This window comes from Hylobates moloch, unplaced genomic scaffold, assembly GCF_009828535.3.
Source record: "Hylobates moloch isolate HMO894 unplaced genomic scaffold, HMol_V3 SCAFFOLD_11, whole genome shotgun sequence".
Classification (NCBI taxonomy): Eukaryota; Metazoa; Chordata; class Mammalia; order Primates; family Hylobatidae; genus Hylobates; species Hylobates moloch.
In genome coordinates this window covers 75,422,259-75,440,109 of record NW_026652286.1, presented here as the reverse complement: position 1 = coordinate 75,440,109, position 17,851 = coordinate 75,422,259, and the positions used below count along the sequence as shown (strand labels likewise).

The window sequence follows — 17,851 nt, the reverse complement described above, 5'->3', positions numbered from 1 at the left end:
CCTGTGGTATATGAGGTGGAGATGCCAGAATTTCTGTGGCATGATTTTGAGGAAGAAGTCACAGAGAGAATTGAACCTTAAAATGAAGCTATTACATGAGATTGAAGAACCCACCAGCATACTCTGTTGCCTGGGAAGGCCCAGAGGGCCCTCCTTTCATTGGCTTTCATTGAAGCCATAAGGACCACACTAGTGAGGGTACACTCTGGCATCTCAGAGATACCTGGTGGTGGTTGTTCTCTGTGGGGTGGGTTAAGATTATGAGGTGTTTCTGGGGAATTGGCCTCTCTAGTATCATTAAAGATGATGGGATAGCAGAATGGCAAAAGTGCATACATAAGGAAGTATATGTATATACATGTATATACATACACATCCATATACATATACATATATCTCCATTTATACACATACATATACTATATATACATATACATATGTATATACAAATCATACTTATATGTATGTACAAATAATACAAAACATGCATAATATGTATACGTTATCATATGTATACAAAAATCATACAAAACATACATATATGTATGTATGTTTGTGTATATATATATATATATATATATATGTGTGTGTATATATATGGAGAGAGAAATCCTCCTTCAAGGGGACCTAGTCTCTCTCTTTGTCTCTGTCTCTCACACACACATCTTAGTAACTGTGATGCCACTATATACCAAGGATTACATATGTCTTTTAAATTATCCTCCTAAAGGTACCTATGGCCATCCACCAGGGTAAGTGTGCACTGGGGAAGAAGAGTACTCAGATTTTGCAAGGACAGGTGGATACCAGATCTGAACTGACCTGGTATCAGAGGTCCCAAAATGGTATTATGGCCTTCCAGTTTAGAAAATAGGCATATGAGGGAAAGTGATAAATAGGGTTCTGACTCAAGGTCATCTCACAGTGGGCCCAGTGGGCCCACAAACAATCTTGTGGTAGTTCGCTGACTTCTGGAATAAGATCCTTATGGTAGGAAGGGCCAACTAGTAGCCCCTGAAACTGCTCTTCCTAAACTCTGGCCAAAATAGTAAACGAAAAGCAGCAAAAAAACCAACGTCACATCCTGGGAGGACTGCGCAGACTGGTTACACTATCAGAGATTTAAAAGCAACAAGGAGGGTAATCCTCTCACAAACTCACTCAATTAATCCTTGGAGCCCTTGCATAAACCAAATACATCATGATGGTGGACTTACCTAGTGGGTAACTACCTAGTAGGTAACTTACCTAGTGGGTAATTACCATTACAGCTACTATTTCAGACACGATTTCTTTACTAGAGCAAATTAACACAGCTTCAGAAACATGATACAGAGTGATTCAACAGGAGTGTTTAGAGATTTCCCCTATTGTCTTTGAGCCCAGAAATGCACTAGAAAGTAGGAGATTTGCTTGTTTGGGTTTTGTTTGGGTTTTAAACGAGGCTCTAGCCTTCCAGTTTGAATCCTTTTGGAGAATTTAACCCCAAACACCACTCTAAGGGGAAGTAGTAGCTTTTTTCCAGACCTATCCCATATGTCTTAAAGAGGCAGTGTTCTGGCCAATGAATTACAGTGCAAAGCTGCAAGATCTGCTCTGCTACGTTCAACTCTTTGTGATCTTGACCATTCTGAATCTTCGTTTCCTTTCTGTGGTAAAGGGAAAATAATACTAACTTCCAGGATTGTCGTAAAGATAGAAGAGGTTAGATCACCTAGCACAGTGCCTGTCATGTGGAAAATATTCAACAAATGATAATTGCTCTTTTCTTTCGCATATTCCCCTAAAGCCAGAATTTTTCTTCAGTGCTTTTTTCCTCCCCAGTGAGGGTCATCCCACCAGAAAAGCCCACTGCACCAAGGAATCAACAGAGCAACTAACATAACACATTGTTACTGTATTTCCTACACATTGGAAACACTGTATTTCCTACACATTGGAAACACTGTATTTCCTACACATTGGAAACACTGCATTTCCTACACATTGGAAACACTGCATTTCCTACACATTGGAAATACTGTATTTCCTACACATTGGAAATACAGTAACTACATTCATAGACCACTATTTTATGTGTTTAGGTATTGTTAAAATAATAATGGGTATTATAGGACACAACATAAAATTATGCTTTCTAATATTCACAACACTGAAGTCATGATTCTGAGGTCTGTCTAACCCCTACTCTGATACTTTGCCTCCTTCCATTGATAGTATTTTCTATAGCAAGCATAAGTGACCTGCAATATTTGACTATACTATCAGAATAGAGAAAAAAATGAATATAAATCTAACAATAAACTGTGTTCCCATTGTGAAGCAGTCAAATTGGAAATAAAAGCATGGGAAAGAGGTGAACTTCTCACTTGTTATGAGTCTGTGTAAAAACCAGTAATTTCCAACGAAAGAAGTAGTTGCAAAATACTGAAGTCAGTGTCATGCCATGGTTGATGCAGGATTATATGTATATGTGTACAACCTTAAAATCAGAGGTCTTTGGGTATTGAAAATTAATAGCTAACCAGTTTTCCCAAGAATTGGATAAACTGGAAGTGAAAAACCATTATGCATTTCTCAGTCTTAGTTACTGAAATTGCAATGGATTGTAGACCTGCGTTCTGTCTGGATCACATCAGTGCAGCACAGGCCAAGAGGAACTGCCAGTGACAGAACAGGTAAACATAGATAAATGAAGTAGCTGTGTTAGCGGGATGATCAGAGAGTTGGGAGAAAAGAACAGACGCTAAGGAGATAAATTGAAGGCATGTTCAGGCGTGAGTTCAAGAATGAGAGATAGGCTGGGTGCGGTGGCTCACGCCTGTAATCCCAGCACTTTGGGAGGCCGAGGCTAGTGGATCACGAGATCAGGAGACCGAGACCATCCTGGCTAACACGGTGAAACCCTGTCTCTACTAAAAATACAAAAAATTAGCCGGGCGTGCTGGCGGGTGCCTGTAGTCCCAGCTACTCGGGAGGCTGAGGCAGGAGAATGGTGTGAACCCAGGAGGTGGAGCTTGCAGTGAGCTGAAATCGTGCCACTGCACTCCAGGCTGGGCGACAGAGCGAGACTCCATCTCAAAAAAAAAAAAAAGAATGAGAGATAAAGAACAGTGTCAAGACATAAAAGAAAAAAAGTTGGGGAAGAACCAAGGTCCATGCCAAGAGGTTGTTTTAAAACTTTTGTTATTACTATTATTTTAAATATGTTTGGGGGGTACGAGTGCAGTTTTGTTACATGGATATATTGCACAGTGTTGAAGTCTGAGCTTTTAGTGTAACTCTCACTGGAATAGAAGACATTGTGCCCCCATTGGATAATTTCTCATCCCTCTTTTCCCTCCCACCCTTCCACCCTCCCTAGTGTCCAGTGTCTATTATTCCACACAGTATATCCATGTGTACACATTATTTAGCTCCCACTTGTAAATCAGAACACGCAGTATTTGACTTTCTGTTTCTAAATTATTTCACATAACATAATGGCCTCCACTTCCATTCATGTTACTGCTAAAGACATTATGTCATTCTTTTTTATGGCTGCATAGTATTCCAAACAGTATGGAGATTTCTCAAAGACCAAAAAAATAGAACTACCATTCAACCCAGCAATCCCACTACTGGATATCTACCCAGAGGAAAAGAAATCATTATGTCAAAAAGATACCTGTACTCATATGTTTATCGCAGCACTATCCACAATAGCAAAGATATGGAACGAAGCCAAGAAGTTTTTGATAAACATCCAAGTTGTAGTCATGAAGGTTTCTTCTGGCAGTTCTGAATCTCTTCCCACTTGTTAGCTTTTGATTGTGAGCTTATTATTCAATTTTTCTAATCTCAACATTGTTGGGTTGTTCTGAAGTTTAAAAATAACTCACATTTAAGAAATGGCTACAGTGGAAGCTCAATACCAGGAGTTTCACCTTTCTTTAAGTACGAGCTCTGTATGCTTCCTTGCCTGACCCTATACGTACTTCAGCAGGTTTAACAAGTAATGAATTATTTAAAGACAAACATAGGACTCACCTGCTCCAGGTCATTAATTTCTTCCAGGTGTCATGGTTTAATGCAGGACAAGTTTAAACACTAACATCATTTCTGTGAGGCCTGTGCTACCCTACAGGCTCCCAATTATAGTTGTAGCTGTTACTACAATGTAAACTTTCATTGTATCATTGCCACATAATAAAATCCATTAACAGGATGTGTCAACACTAATAAAGTTATGACTCAAGCTAAAATGGGCATCTCAAAGCTTGTCAAATCAGTGCCTAGGGGCATTGTCATAGATTTGTCAGGACAAAAAGCTTTGTCTGTTAAAGGTGTTGGAGTGAAATAAGAAGAGATTTGTTCCTCAGCATAAAGCATACAAAATAACCTTGTGAGTGTGGTTACATCCACCCCATTTTACAGATGACAAAATAATGGCCTGAATTAATTATACACAGTCACGTGTGACTTACCAATGGGGACACGTTCTAAGAAACATGTCCTTAGGCAATTTCTCCATTTGTGTAAACACCATGGATTAAACTTACACAAACCTCTATGGTACAGCCTACTACATGCCTAGACTATGTGGTATAGCCTTTTAAAAATTTTTTGGGGAAAGTGATCCTCACATCTCAGCCTTCCAAGTAGCTGAGAGTAGAGGTGTCAGCCACCATGCCCAGCAAGCCTATTACTCCTAGGCTACGAACCTATACAGCATGAAATTCTACTGAATGCTGGAGGCAATTGTAACATAATAATAAGCATTACTGTATCTACACGTATTTTAACATAGAAAAATACAACAAAAAGATGGTATTAAAGATAAAAAATGGTACAACTATATAGGGCATTAACCATGAATGAAGCTTGCCAGACTGGAAGTTGCTCTAAGTGAGTCAGTGAGTGAGTGGTGAGTGAATCTGTACACTATGCAGACTTTATGAACATTGTATACCTAGACTACACTAAATTTATAAAAGCATTTTTCTTTCTTCAATATAAATTAACCTTAGCTTACTGTAGTAACATTTTTACTTTATAAACTTTTTAATTTTAAAATTTTTTTGACTCTTTTGTAATAACACTTAGGTTAAAACACAAACATTTCACAGAGGTACAAAAATATTTTTTTCTTGATATCCTTATCCTGTAAGCTTTCTACTATCTTTAATTTTTTTTTTATTTTTTAAACTTTTTTGTTGAGAATGAAGACACAAAACACACATTAGCCCAGGCCTACACAGGATCAGGATCATCAATATCACTGTTTTCTACCTTCACATCGTGTTCCACTAGAAGGTCTTTCAGGGCAATAACACTGATGCAGCTGTCATTTCCTATGATAATAATGCCTGTATAGGGCAGTAACCATGGAATACCTTCTGAAGGACCTGCCTGAAGCAGTTTCACAGTTAACTTAAAAAAAAAGAAGTACACTCTAAAATAAATGATAAAATGTATAGTAAATGCATAAACAGTCATTTATTACTATTATCAAGAATTATCTACTGTACACAATTGCATGTGCTAGACTTTTATATGGCAGCACAGTAGGTTTGTTTACACCAGCATCATCACAAACCCATGGGTAATGCATTGTACTATGACATTATGATGGCTACAATGACAATAGCTGATGGGTGCTTATCAGGTCTGTATTAGTTTGTTCTTGCATTGCTATCAAAAATACCTGAGACTGGGTAACTTATAAAGAAAAGAGATTTAATTGGCTCACAGTTCTGCAGGCTATATAGAAACCATGGTGGCACCTTCTTCTGGGGAGGCCTCGGAAACTTACAATCATGGCAGAAGGCAAAAGAGGAGCCTGCGCTTTACATGGCCAGAGCAGGAGGAAGAAAGAGAGGGGGGAGGTGCTACACACTTTTAAACATCCAGATCTCATGATAACTCACTCACTCACTATGACAAGAACATCATCGATGGGATGGTGCTAAATGGGCATGAGAAATCCGCCCCCGTGAACCAATCACCTCCCACCAGGCTTCACCTCCAACACCGGGAATGACAATTCACCATGAGATTTGGGCAGGGACACAGATCGAAACCATATCAAGCTCCATTATAATCATATGGGACCACCATCATATATGTGGTCCATCGTTGACTGAAACATTATACAGTGCCTGACCGTACTTGCTCAATGTCCAGCTGACTTTATTTGAGTCCAGTTGTCAATCCTTCTCCCTCTGATATTCAAGCTGATGTCACCACACTGTAGAACAAACTCTTGGGCAAGAGTAAGTCACAAGTTGACTTGGCTGGCTCAGTGTATATCCCAGTTTCTCTCCAACTCTGGCTTGGAAGTCTCAGAGCCTCTTGGTTCCTGGAAGTCTCACCTGTCCAGGCTACCCTAAGTAGGGTGGGGATGGTGGGTGATACGGAAAAGATCATTCCTACACACATTATTTTAATCTCTCATCACTTTGCAATTATATACTTCAGACATGGTAGAGTTAATTTATCTTTAGTGAGAGAAAAATACAGTTATTTACTATAAGAATTTCAGGGTTCTTTCTATTAACAGGTTAATTTGACAAAACAGTTATTTCAGACTTACTGTGTTACTGTGTAAAAAGCCCTTTATTTGGCTGAGGAAACAAGAAAGAAAATACTATTCACGGGCAGGGGTGGCTCGTTAGACATGTGAAAGAAACGGAGGATTTGAAATCATTTCCCATTACAGATCTCAATCCATCTCCTCCTTTGTACATTAAGGGGAGAAAGAAAGGATAAAAAGAATTTTTAAAAGAAAAGAAGAGGAAGAGGGTAGGAGGACCATTTCAGTCTAACATGCAATTTAATTTTTTCCATTTAACAAGTTTTATGGAGCAGTTACTTTGAACATAATTATACACTGGGAAATGGAGAATGAGTGAACACCAAAGCTTCTCTCTTTGGATTCTTTTCTCTACATGCTCCATGTCCTTCTCACAGTACCCCTACTCCATGGCCAGTAAATCCATCTGAAAATCAGTAATAGCTGTTGTAAACAAGGACTCAAGAAGTGAAAAACTTGTTTTAATATCTTTGTAGATAGCAACTCCTACATTTAGACCACAACTATATTTGGAATTTATTTCTGTTGACCTACTTAATTCTTATCTGCTTATATTAAAGTTTAAAACATAGTCTTCTTAAAAGAAAATTGCACTGATTTTAAAATGTCTAAACATTTGGCATTTTACCAAGCTTGTCAGCTCTCTTTAAGTAAATACAGAGACGTGAATTATCTAGCCAATTCTTTTTCGTCTTTACAAACACAGAAATCATTTCCTGGGGATTAATCATTCTTTCAAGTTTAGAAAGTTGAAGGAAAATACTGATGTAGGCTGTTTCACCATTACATTAAATGTTTGTGAACATTCAGGCTTAAAAAACACATGCATGAATCATACTGTTGGTGATCTCAGCATTGTCTCTGTATAAAAGAAAGGCCACTGGGGGTAGAGCTAGAAGCCCAGTAGACGAAGACGGTAAGGGCAGCGAGAATGATGCATCTTGCATTCCTTGTGCTGTTGTGTCTGCCAGTCTGCTCTGCCTATCCTCTGAGTGGGGCAGCAAAAGAGGAGGACTCCAACAGGGATCTTGCCCAGGTAATTAATGGTGGCATCTGTTGCAGCTACTGGCCAGCTCAAGTGTGTCTACTTGGTCTTCCAACACACAGCAGAATGATAAGACTAGAGATCACTTTGTTAGAAAACTGTAGCATCAGAGAATAATTAACAGGCTGGAGGTGGAAATTATTTTTATGTTAACAGAGAAGAAAAGAAAGGTTCAGAAAGGGAATATAACTGCTCAAGGTTACAATAAAATAGTAGCAGTATATTTGTGGCTAAGTGAAAAGAACATATGGAGAATATATGAAACTCCTCTGGCTTTAGAATTTCTTTAGTTAAAATTATTGGGGAGGGGAGCATGCTAAGTTTGATCTTTAAATCGGATCAGGTAATAGTTTTTATATTTTTACTTGTCATATTTGGACAAAAGAGTTTACCATACTTCAGTCTTAAACCAGGTCTATAATAATAATGTAAGTAGAAAAGGTTAGTACTCTAACTTTTCACAAAACTATGTTAAAAGTGGGTTTCTTTAAAAACTAACAAAAATAACGCTAGACCTGAATTTTCAATCCCAAATTCCTTACTTGACTAGCAAACTAACACTGCAATAAAATTTAAAAATTTGTATGAAATGGGGAGTCTTAATGAAAAATCAAATTAAATGTGATATCCTCTTTTGTTTTAAGAAACTAGAGGAAAATTAAGATGGATTATAAAAGTTGGATAAATGATGGAAAATCATAAAAATGACCTAAAAATTATATTTTCCATTAGCAATACCTAGAAAAGTACTACAACCTTGAAAAAGATGTGAAACAGTTTAGAAGAAAGGACAGTAATCTCGTTGTTAAAAAAATCCGAGAAATGCAGAAGCTCCTTGGGTTAGAGGTGACAGGGAAGCTGGACTCTGACACTCTGGAGGTGATGCGCAAGCCCAGGTGTGGAGTTCCTGACGTTGGTCACTTCAGCACCTTTCCTGGCATCCCGAAATGGAGGAAAACCCACCTTACATACAGGTAATGGTTCAGAGTAGTTTTCGCATAATATTGAAACTTTATAAGTTATTCGTCATATTTGGATAAGTAACATAAAGTTTTCTTTAACAATTTTTCATAATGGCAGGAGAAAATAATATCCTCTTCAATTTTTCTCCTCCAGGATTGTGAATTATACACCAGATTTGCCAAGAGATGCTGTTGATTCTGCCATTGAGAAAGCTCTGAAAGTCTGGGAAGAGGTGACTCCACTCACATTCTCCAGGCTGTATGAAGGAGAGGCTGATATAATGATCTCTTTTGCAGTTAAAGGTAATCAAATAAAACATCCATTTATCTGGTGTATTAGTCTGTTGACACTGCTATAGCAAGATACCTTAGACTGGATAACTTATAAACAACAGAAATTTATTGCTCACAATTTTGGAGGCTGGGAAGTCCAAGATTAAGGTGCCAGCAGATTTAGTGTCTGGTGAGAGCCTATTCCTCATAGATGGTACCTTCTGTGTCCTCACATGATAGAAAGGGCCAGGAGGTTCCCTCAAGCCTCTTTCATAAAAGCACTAATCTGATTCATGAGGGCAGAGCACTTATGACATAATCACTTCCTAAAGACCTAACCTCTTAATACTATATCACACTGGGCATTGAGTTTCAACATATGAATTTGCAGCAGACACCCACATTCAGACTATAGAATCTACTGTTGTTCTATTGGAACAGCGTAAAAACAAACTCTGAACACATATTTCCATTAATTTGTTCCCTATCAGAACATGGAGACTTTTACTCTTTTGATGGCCCAGGACAGAGTTTGGCTCATGCCTATCCACCTGGACCTGGGCTTTATGGAGATATTCACTTTGATGATGATGAAAAATGGACAGAAGATGCATCAGGTGGGTCGTAAACCTCTCAGGAACATTTCAGGAATAATGTCTAATTCTATCCAAAAATAACTGGATTATCTAGAATGAGCAATAAATGGAATATAGTAGTAACTGAATTTTTTTATTACCTGAGTTTTAAACAGAAGTACTGTTTGTTTCAATAATTATTGAAGAATTTTATAAAATGTCTGTATTTTCATGTTTGCCCCCACCAAGTACAATATTGTAAAAACCATTCAATCTTATCTCCACAACTCAGGATCTTGTGGGGGTTTGAGGATCAGCATAATTAATAATGTTTTTCATCACTTTAATGATAGCTGATTAGGGTAGAATGAATTCCATTAAATCAGTTCCAATCCTAACATTTGCCCTCAGGTTTTCTTTCTTTCTTCTCATTGGCCTCCTTTTTACTTAAAAATAGAGATCAGGAGAAAATGCCAGGAATTGAAAAAAAATTGTTAGGTCATCTTTTTAAATAAACATGTCACTGTCTCTAGCTTAGATGGGGTTTTTTTCCCCCTAAATTGGCTTTGAAACACTTTACATCTAAACATAATGACTAAAATTAACTCTATGCTATTTAATTTTTAAAATGGCTTCTGAAGTTTAGAAACACACTGTTGAAATAATCACTATTTCTGACAGTGCCTGGGATTTTTAATGTAAATGCAAAGAACATCTTTCCTGAGTACAAGACTCAGGAGGCCGAGGCATGAGAATCACTTGAACCCAGGAGATGGAGGCTGCAGTGAGCCGAGATTGCACCACTGTACTCCAGCCTGGGCAACAGAGTGAGACTGTCTCACAAGACTGAAGTTTGTGTTGCATGAAATGATTGCCTTTTATTTGAACAACTGTTCTTTTCTGCACAATTCTTGGAGCCTTGGTTAAATAATATCTACTACTAAATTCAATAAAACTCTTTTTATAATATTTTTTTAAAAGCTGAATCTAGCTGTGTTTGTGCTGCAGAAAACTGTTATTGGGGATGTTTCTGTTTTAAACTAAAGATTGTACACATCCAATGGCACCTATTACTGGGAAGATTTTTGACAATCAAAAATTATTTGATTATGGCCAGGCACTGGTGGCTAATGCCTGTAATCCCAGCATTTTGAGAGGCCAAAGTGGGTGAATCACTTGAGGCCAGGAGTTTGAGACCAGCCTAGCCAACATGGTGAAACCCTATCTCAACAAAAATACAAAAATTAGCCAGGCATGGTGGCACATGTCTGTAATCCCAGCTACTCAGGAGGCTGAGGCACGAGAATCACTTGAACCCGTACTCCAGCCTGGGCGACAGAGCGAGACGTTGTCTCAAAAAAAAAAATTACTTGAATATGATGAAGAAGAGGAAGAGAAAATCAGACTAAACCCCACAAGAAATAACCACAGTCTTCTGGCTTAAAAGTTTGAACGTAAATGTTATATGATTAATTTTAACCGAGTTTGCAACTGGCAAGTGTTCCTAAATTTGAAAAATGACTTTTTATTTTTAGACAATGAAGAGTTATATTTACTGACATGCTATTAGTCTTGTCCTTTCAAAAAAAAATCTTTTGAAAATAATGCTTCTCATTTGTCAATATAGGAAAAGTGTCTTAGTTTTCCTGACCAAGGAGGGATCTAGGGAGGGATATGGTGAAAAACTGTCTTATATATTGACTTAAAGTCAACCTTGAAAAACACATTAATTTCTATAAAGTATGGAATATGCCAATCAATGAACCAATCCACAAATACTGAAAAGACATTGTGGCATCAAGGATGTCCTGTATAGCTGGCATATGTTCTGTATGTGTATTTACGGAATAAAGAGCTGGTGGACTCTGAACATTTATGATTTTCATACAGGCACCAATTTATTCCTCGTTGCTGCTCATGAACTTGGCCACTCCCTGGGGCTCTTTCACTCAGCCAACACTGAAGCTTTGATGTACCCACTCTACCACTCATTCACAGAGCTCGCCCGGTTCCGCCTTTCGCAAGATGATGTGAATGGCATTCAGTCTCTCTATGGTGAGTGACGCTGGAAAAATTAGGCATTGCAGCTCTACAATGACAGTCCTCAAGAAAGCTTTCCAGCGCTACATAAAGTATTTCTGATTTAGCCTGAAGCACTTTGAGAATGTTTGAAAGGCACACAAATTGACAGATGCATCACATATTTTTTAATGTTTGCATCCCCAAATCTGTTTCCTTTAGGACCTCCCCCTTCCTCTCCTGAGGAATCCCTGGTGCCCACAAAATCCATTCCTTCAGGATCTGGGATGCCAGCGAAGTGTGATCCTGCTTTGTCCTTCGATGCCATCAGCACTCTGAGGGGAGAATATCTGTTCTTTAAAGACAGGTCAGACCAGAATATTATATTTTTCTGTCTATTCTTTTGATGTACAGTGCTTAGAAAGAAAAACAGAAACTTGACAGAGCTTTTTTTTTTAACTTTTATTTTAGGTTCAGGGGTACATGTGCAGGTTTGTTATATAGATAAACTCGTGTCACGGGAGTTTGCTGTACAGATAATTTTGTCACCCCAGTACTAATCCTAGTACCCAGTAGTTACTTTTTCTGCTTGATAGAGATTTTTTTAAATACAAAATTTCCTACGTTTTAAAATCATTCAGATCTAGTTCTTGTTGAATTTTTAACATCTTTTTAGAATTGTCCAGGTCATTTTTTACAGGCTTATAAGGGATGATTCTTGGTCCCTAGACTGTAAGTTTGGTTAAGGCAGGGAGTTATATCTGTTTTGTTCATTTTTTAAAAATATCATAAATCATGGAACTTCTTCAAAAAGCACTGGTGGATCCTTAGAAGCAGGGTAGTATCTTTCCATTTGCTAACAAATGCTACTATTTAAATTAATTACTTTTGGAAAAAAAGTGATATATTTTGTGGCACAATATTTAAACACTACCAAAAGATACAGAGCTAAAAAATCTCTCTCCAGTCTTTGGCCTACAGTCCTCCAGCTCCCTTCATATGTGCGACCACTGCTACCAATTTCCTTTGACTCTTTATAAAAATGTTGTATTCATATATACAAGCATCAATATACACATAATTTTTTTTAAAATATTAGGACATAATATGCGCACTGTTTATGGACTTTTAGAATGGAACCAAGCTAAATAATTTTACTGGAACCAGTCACAAGTCCGTCGATTTCATTACCATCGATTTCATTACCCTGGAATCACATGCAGGAGGATGGTTTAATACAGACTTCTATGAATGGGTGAATTAGCATGGATTTTAAAAAAAAGAATATGTTTTTTTTTTTTCACATATCTAAAGGAGAAAGACAATTGCAAGTAATTTTATGTGTTACAGATATTTTTGGCGAAGATCCCACTGGAAACCTGAACCTGAATTGCATTTGATTTCTGCATTGTGGCCCTCTCTCCCGTCATATTTGGATGCTGCATATGAAGTTAATAGCAGGGACACCGTTTTTATTTTTAAAGGTGAATACTATATAAAGAATTTTCAACTTGTTGGAATAAATCCTATTGCAAAAATTTTATCGACATGAGTTTTCTCCATTATATTAAAGTTCAGATTACTGAAAGACCTTGTGCTAACACTTAAATAAAATTTGTACAAAGAACATTATAAACTTTATTTTAGAGACCTCTTAAGAAAATAGAAGGTATTCCATATTCATGGATAAAAAATGCAAGATAGTAAAAATGTCAATTTATCTATAGATACAAGACATTTTCATTTCAAATGCCAAATGCCAAAAGATTTTTCATGGAACTTGACAGATTAGTTTTACAATTTATACGGGAAAGGAAAGGCCAGGAATAGCCAGGATGCTCCTGGTGAACCCATCTTATTAGATGAGGAGAAAAGCCCTGTGTTATAAAACTGTAATCGGTAAGATGTAGTATCAGTGCAGGGAGAGATAAATTAACTAATGGATATATTCAGGTCTGGTGGCTTCTTTATCAGACTTTTAAACTACTGTTTCAATTTGTTTTATTGGTAATATGCTATCTGAGTTTCTATGACTTCTTGAGTCGGGTTTGTTAACATGTTTTTCTAAAAATTTGCCAGTTTTGTCTGTTTTCAAATCCATCAGTAAAAAGTTTTTGGAAAATTATTTTGTTGTAATTTGAATTATTGCTGAAGTTTTGTTCTCTTTTTCATTCTTAATACTGAATCCTTTTGCCTTTCTCTTTTTTCTTCAACTCTCATAACATATGTAATAATTTTACTAATCTTTTCAAAGGACTGACTTTTGGCTTTATTTACTCTCTATATTATATTTTTGTTTCTCATTTAATTAGTTTCTGTTCATATCTTTATTGTTGCCTTAATCTTTGTTTACTTTGAATTGATCCTGTTATTATTGTTATAGCTTAAGTTTGATACTTACCTTATTAACTTGTAACTTTTTTCTTTTCTAAGACAAGCATTTATACCTATAAATAACCATTTCTTCTGTTTCATCCAGCAAATTTTGATATGCAGTATTTTCATTTTGTTCAATTTTAATTCTTTAATTTCTCATTTTTATTTTTTCCCTAGACTCATAGGTGATAATGGAATATTTTTAAATGTCAAGCTTTATGGAGATTTTAAAAATGTTTATTTCTGGCAATCTCACTTTTGTGAATATCAAATGAATGTGAAATTGCAACAGAAATTGTAAAGGATTACATAAGTCTAACGTATTGTTATCCAGTAATGTATCTCACATTTACATATCACTTGCACTGTGTCAGACACCATACTCATTAATGGAGGTCAGGACTGAAAAGCGCTCATATTCTAGAAGGGGCAGCAGAGATGAAGCCTTTGGCAGCCTACATATGCCAAGTGCTGGGACTGAGAGAAGGAAGGGTGTCATGGGAGCACCTGACTCATACCCAGGGCTCAGCAAAGATCCCTTAGAGGAGGTGATGTTAGGATGGGTCTTAAAGTTCTCTTTTGTTGTGCAGAGATGGGCTGGGTGTACAGAAAGTAGAAAGGTCCTTAAGAAAGAAGAAATTGGTTTTACCAAGTAAGAGCATATCTGGGACTGCTCAGACAGATACAAGTCATTCAGTTCAGACGAAGCAAGAGAGATAAACAACAGATGGACATTTTAGATTAGTGAATCTGGCAGTAAGTGTAAAGAAGGAATTCAGGCTTGGGGTCCGGGAGAGTGATGTAACAAAGTAAACGCAGAGAGATTGATGGGATTTTGTTGTCCTAACTCACTAGAATTTGAATGAATTCCGATAGTGTTCAGAAGAAGCACAGATTGGAATTGGTGACTGTGAAATATCTCAAAGGAAGTGTCCATAAGCAACTGATCTATTGGTATGAAACTTAAGAGAGAGAGGTCTAGGTGAGAAATTCATGTTAAAAAGTTACCAACAATTATAAGAAATAACTAAAACTGATCTATAAATAAACTGTAACGTATAGATACAAATAATATAAGACACAGAAAGGGCAGTGAATCAGAGTTATCTGCTCATTTATTCATTCATTCATTCACTCACTCATTCAGGGAGTATTTATTAAGGGCTGGCTGTGAACTGGGCATTATTAGGTTGGAATTAAAACCAAGACTTCCTCTTTACCACAACAATGCACTATAATTATTTTTAAAATCAATGGCTTCATGTAAAATGTCTTGGATTTATTGTTCGACAGGAAATGAGTTCTGGGCCATCAGAGGAAATGAGGTACAAGCGGGTTATCCAAGAGGCATCCATACCCTGGGTTTTCCTCCAACCATAAGGAAAATTGATGCAGCTGTTTCTGACAAGGAAAAGAAGAAAACGTACTTCTTTGTAGAGGACAAATACTGGAGGTGAGACGCAAGAGAAATGACTTTCTATGAAGCCTGATTAAGAAAATTATTTTCTTTCTTTAAGGATATTTCCCTACCCTACACCCACCCTCTAACTTTCTCTAACTTCAAAATTTATGATTATGAGGAAGACAGCTTATTGTTCTACCTTCCGGATACAAAGGGCTCTCAGAACAGTGATCACTGGGCCATATACTTAGACACCAAAAGACATCAAGAGAGGCCAGCTGAGGTCCAAAGGCATTCACTTCTTATTCCATTTCCAGTCACCACATGGCTGCCATAGGAAGTCCAGGTGTGGCAGGCTTTGGAGACAAGATCTACAGGGTCCCAGTGTGACTGAGAACCAGAGGTTTATTTTTAGCTAAGTGATTTAATTCATTTTGCATATTATGTCTACACAGTCTTTATGCATTTATAGTAGACACATAGAAATTTGGTTTCTGTGTGCCAGGCTTAGAAAACTTACCTCAGACATATGTATGGAACCTCTGTAAAATGGCAAATGTTCTTGTTTCTGGGAAAATATTGTTTTATGTATTAAACTTGTAAGCCCAGGAAAGTAACCTATTCCTGTAGCTCTAAAAATGTTTAACACTTTTTTACACAACTTAAAAAGTTTGTCTAGAATTCCACACTGGAAAATTAACATCACATTATACTATTGTGTGTAATGGGACTACTGCACATCATTGAACTGTATTTCTTTCATTTGGTTTAGATTTGATGAAAATAGCCAGTCCATGGAGCAAGGCTTCCCTAGACTAACAGCTGATGACTTTCCAGGAGTTGAGCCTAAGGTTGATGCTGTATTACAGGCATTTGGTAAGAAGACCCTTATTTCATTGTCAATGCAGGAATCTCCAGGCATTTTATGATTTCAAAATAAAGTGCAGAATCAAAACAGTTTTTAAATCATTCAGTCTGATACCTTTTTTACTCCAAATTCCTAAAATCTTAACTTTCCAATTTATGCAAAGTGGGTTTAAATGTGTGTGTGTGTGTGTGTGTGTGTGTGTGTGTGTGTGTGTGTGTTTTCCTGGATAACTTCCAAGTCTCTGTTTCATACCTGCACATAAAATCAAAGAATACTTCCTCACACAGAAGCCATTATCTTTCAGGCCACTATGTTGGTATAAAAATACAATCTGTGTGAGCCAGGCTTACTAATGGCTGGTTGTCATTCTATTCAATCCCATCCTGTTGTCCCTTTTCTTCTATCCCACCCCAGGGGAGCTTTGTCTGGGCTTCTGTTGCAGTCTGTGATTGCCTGCATTAGTCATTTGTAAATAAAATAGTAGTCCTCCCATATGCTCAGAATAGGTCAAATGTGATTCCTGGTAATGGGTAAATAGGAAAACAAAACTTGTTCTTGATTACTCTGAAGGAATTCTGGAGGGAGCTGCCAGTGCTTGACAATCCAATGCTCATGAGGCTGATGATCTTGTTACTCAAATGACTTAACCATGATGGATGCAAAGCAGGAAATGGACCTCTGGCTCATTTATCATTTGTCTGATTCTCTTGGGTCTAGTTGTCTCCCAAGCTGTAATTTAGGACCTAGCAGAAGAGGAGAGGTTGGAAAGAAAGGAAAACAAGGTTTTAAAATATTATAGAATTTTATCTATTTAGAACCAGTATGACATAATATTTTAGAGCACTTCCTTTGGAGTCAGATGAGATGGAGTCCTCCCTCCATCCTTCCTTACAGATGCTACCTTGTTAAAATTACAAAACCGTCCTAATTTTTAGTTTTGTTCTCATTAATAACACATCACAGTTTTTTGTAAGGGTAATTGAGATAAAGCCTGTAAAGCACTTAGCTCAGTGCCTGGCATAGAGTAATCACTTAATAAATGCCCTCCATTATTAACTTGTACTTAATCTAAGTTATATGTGTTGCAAGACGACATATTTGAAGATGTCTCATCATTTTCCTTATCTATATTTACAGGATTTTTCTATTTCTTCAGTGGATCATCACAGTTTGAGTTTGACCCCAATGCCAGGATGGTGACACACATATTAAAGAGTAACAGCTGGTTACATTGCTAGGCGAGATAGGGGGAAGACAGATATGGGTGTTTTTAATAAATCTAATAATTATTCATCTAATGTATTATGAGCCAAAATGATTAATTTTTCCTGCATGTTCTGTGGCTGAAGAAGATGAGCCTTGCAGATATCTGCATGTGTCATGAAGAATGTTTCTGGAATGCTTCACTTGCTTTTGAATTGCACTGAATAGAATTAAGAAATACTCATGTGCAATAGGTGAGAGAATGTATTTTCATAGATGTTTTATTACTTCCTCAATAAAAAGTTTTATTTTGGGCCTGTTCCTTACTTTCTAGAACAATTCATCTTCAATACCCTGATCATACTGGGGACTGATTATTCGACAGATAGTCTGCCAGTAGGTGTGGTAGGATCACACAGTCTATAATGAGTCATGTGGCTGTCACATGCTCTCTCCTATTCTCTGCACCAACAGGATCTTTCTTTTCATCTCACAGATATTGTAAGTGTTCCTTATACACCTAACAAAGAAAGAGGTAAATCAACAGTTGTCTT

General features: G+C 37.1%; 1 protein-coding gene across 1 annotated transcript; it reads left to right on the top strand.

Moving 5' to 3' along the window:
• The first annotated feature begins 7,468 nt into the window (after positions 1-7,468).
• MMP10 (matrix metallopeptidase 10) lies at positions 7,469-17,623 on the top strand. Its single transcript, XM_032168119.1, has 10 exons — positions 7,469-7,610; positions 8,352-8,593; positions 8,736-8,884; positions 9,346-9,471; positions 11,320-11,484; positions 11,671-11,815; positions 12,799-12,932; positions 15,118-15,277; positions 15,999-16,102; positions 17,232-17,623. Exons 1-10 carry the CDS (start codon positions 7,506-7,508, stop codon positions 17,330-17,332), a joined length of 1,431 nt encoding a protein of 476 aa, XP_032024010.1. The 5' UTR covers positions 7,469-7,505; the 3' UTR covers positions 17,333-17,623.
• The last annotated feature ends 228 nt before the right edge of the window (positions 17,624-17,851 follow it).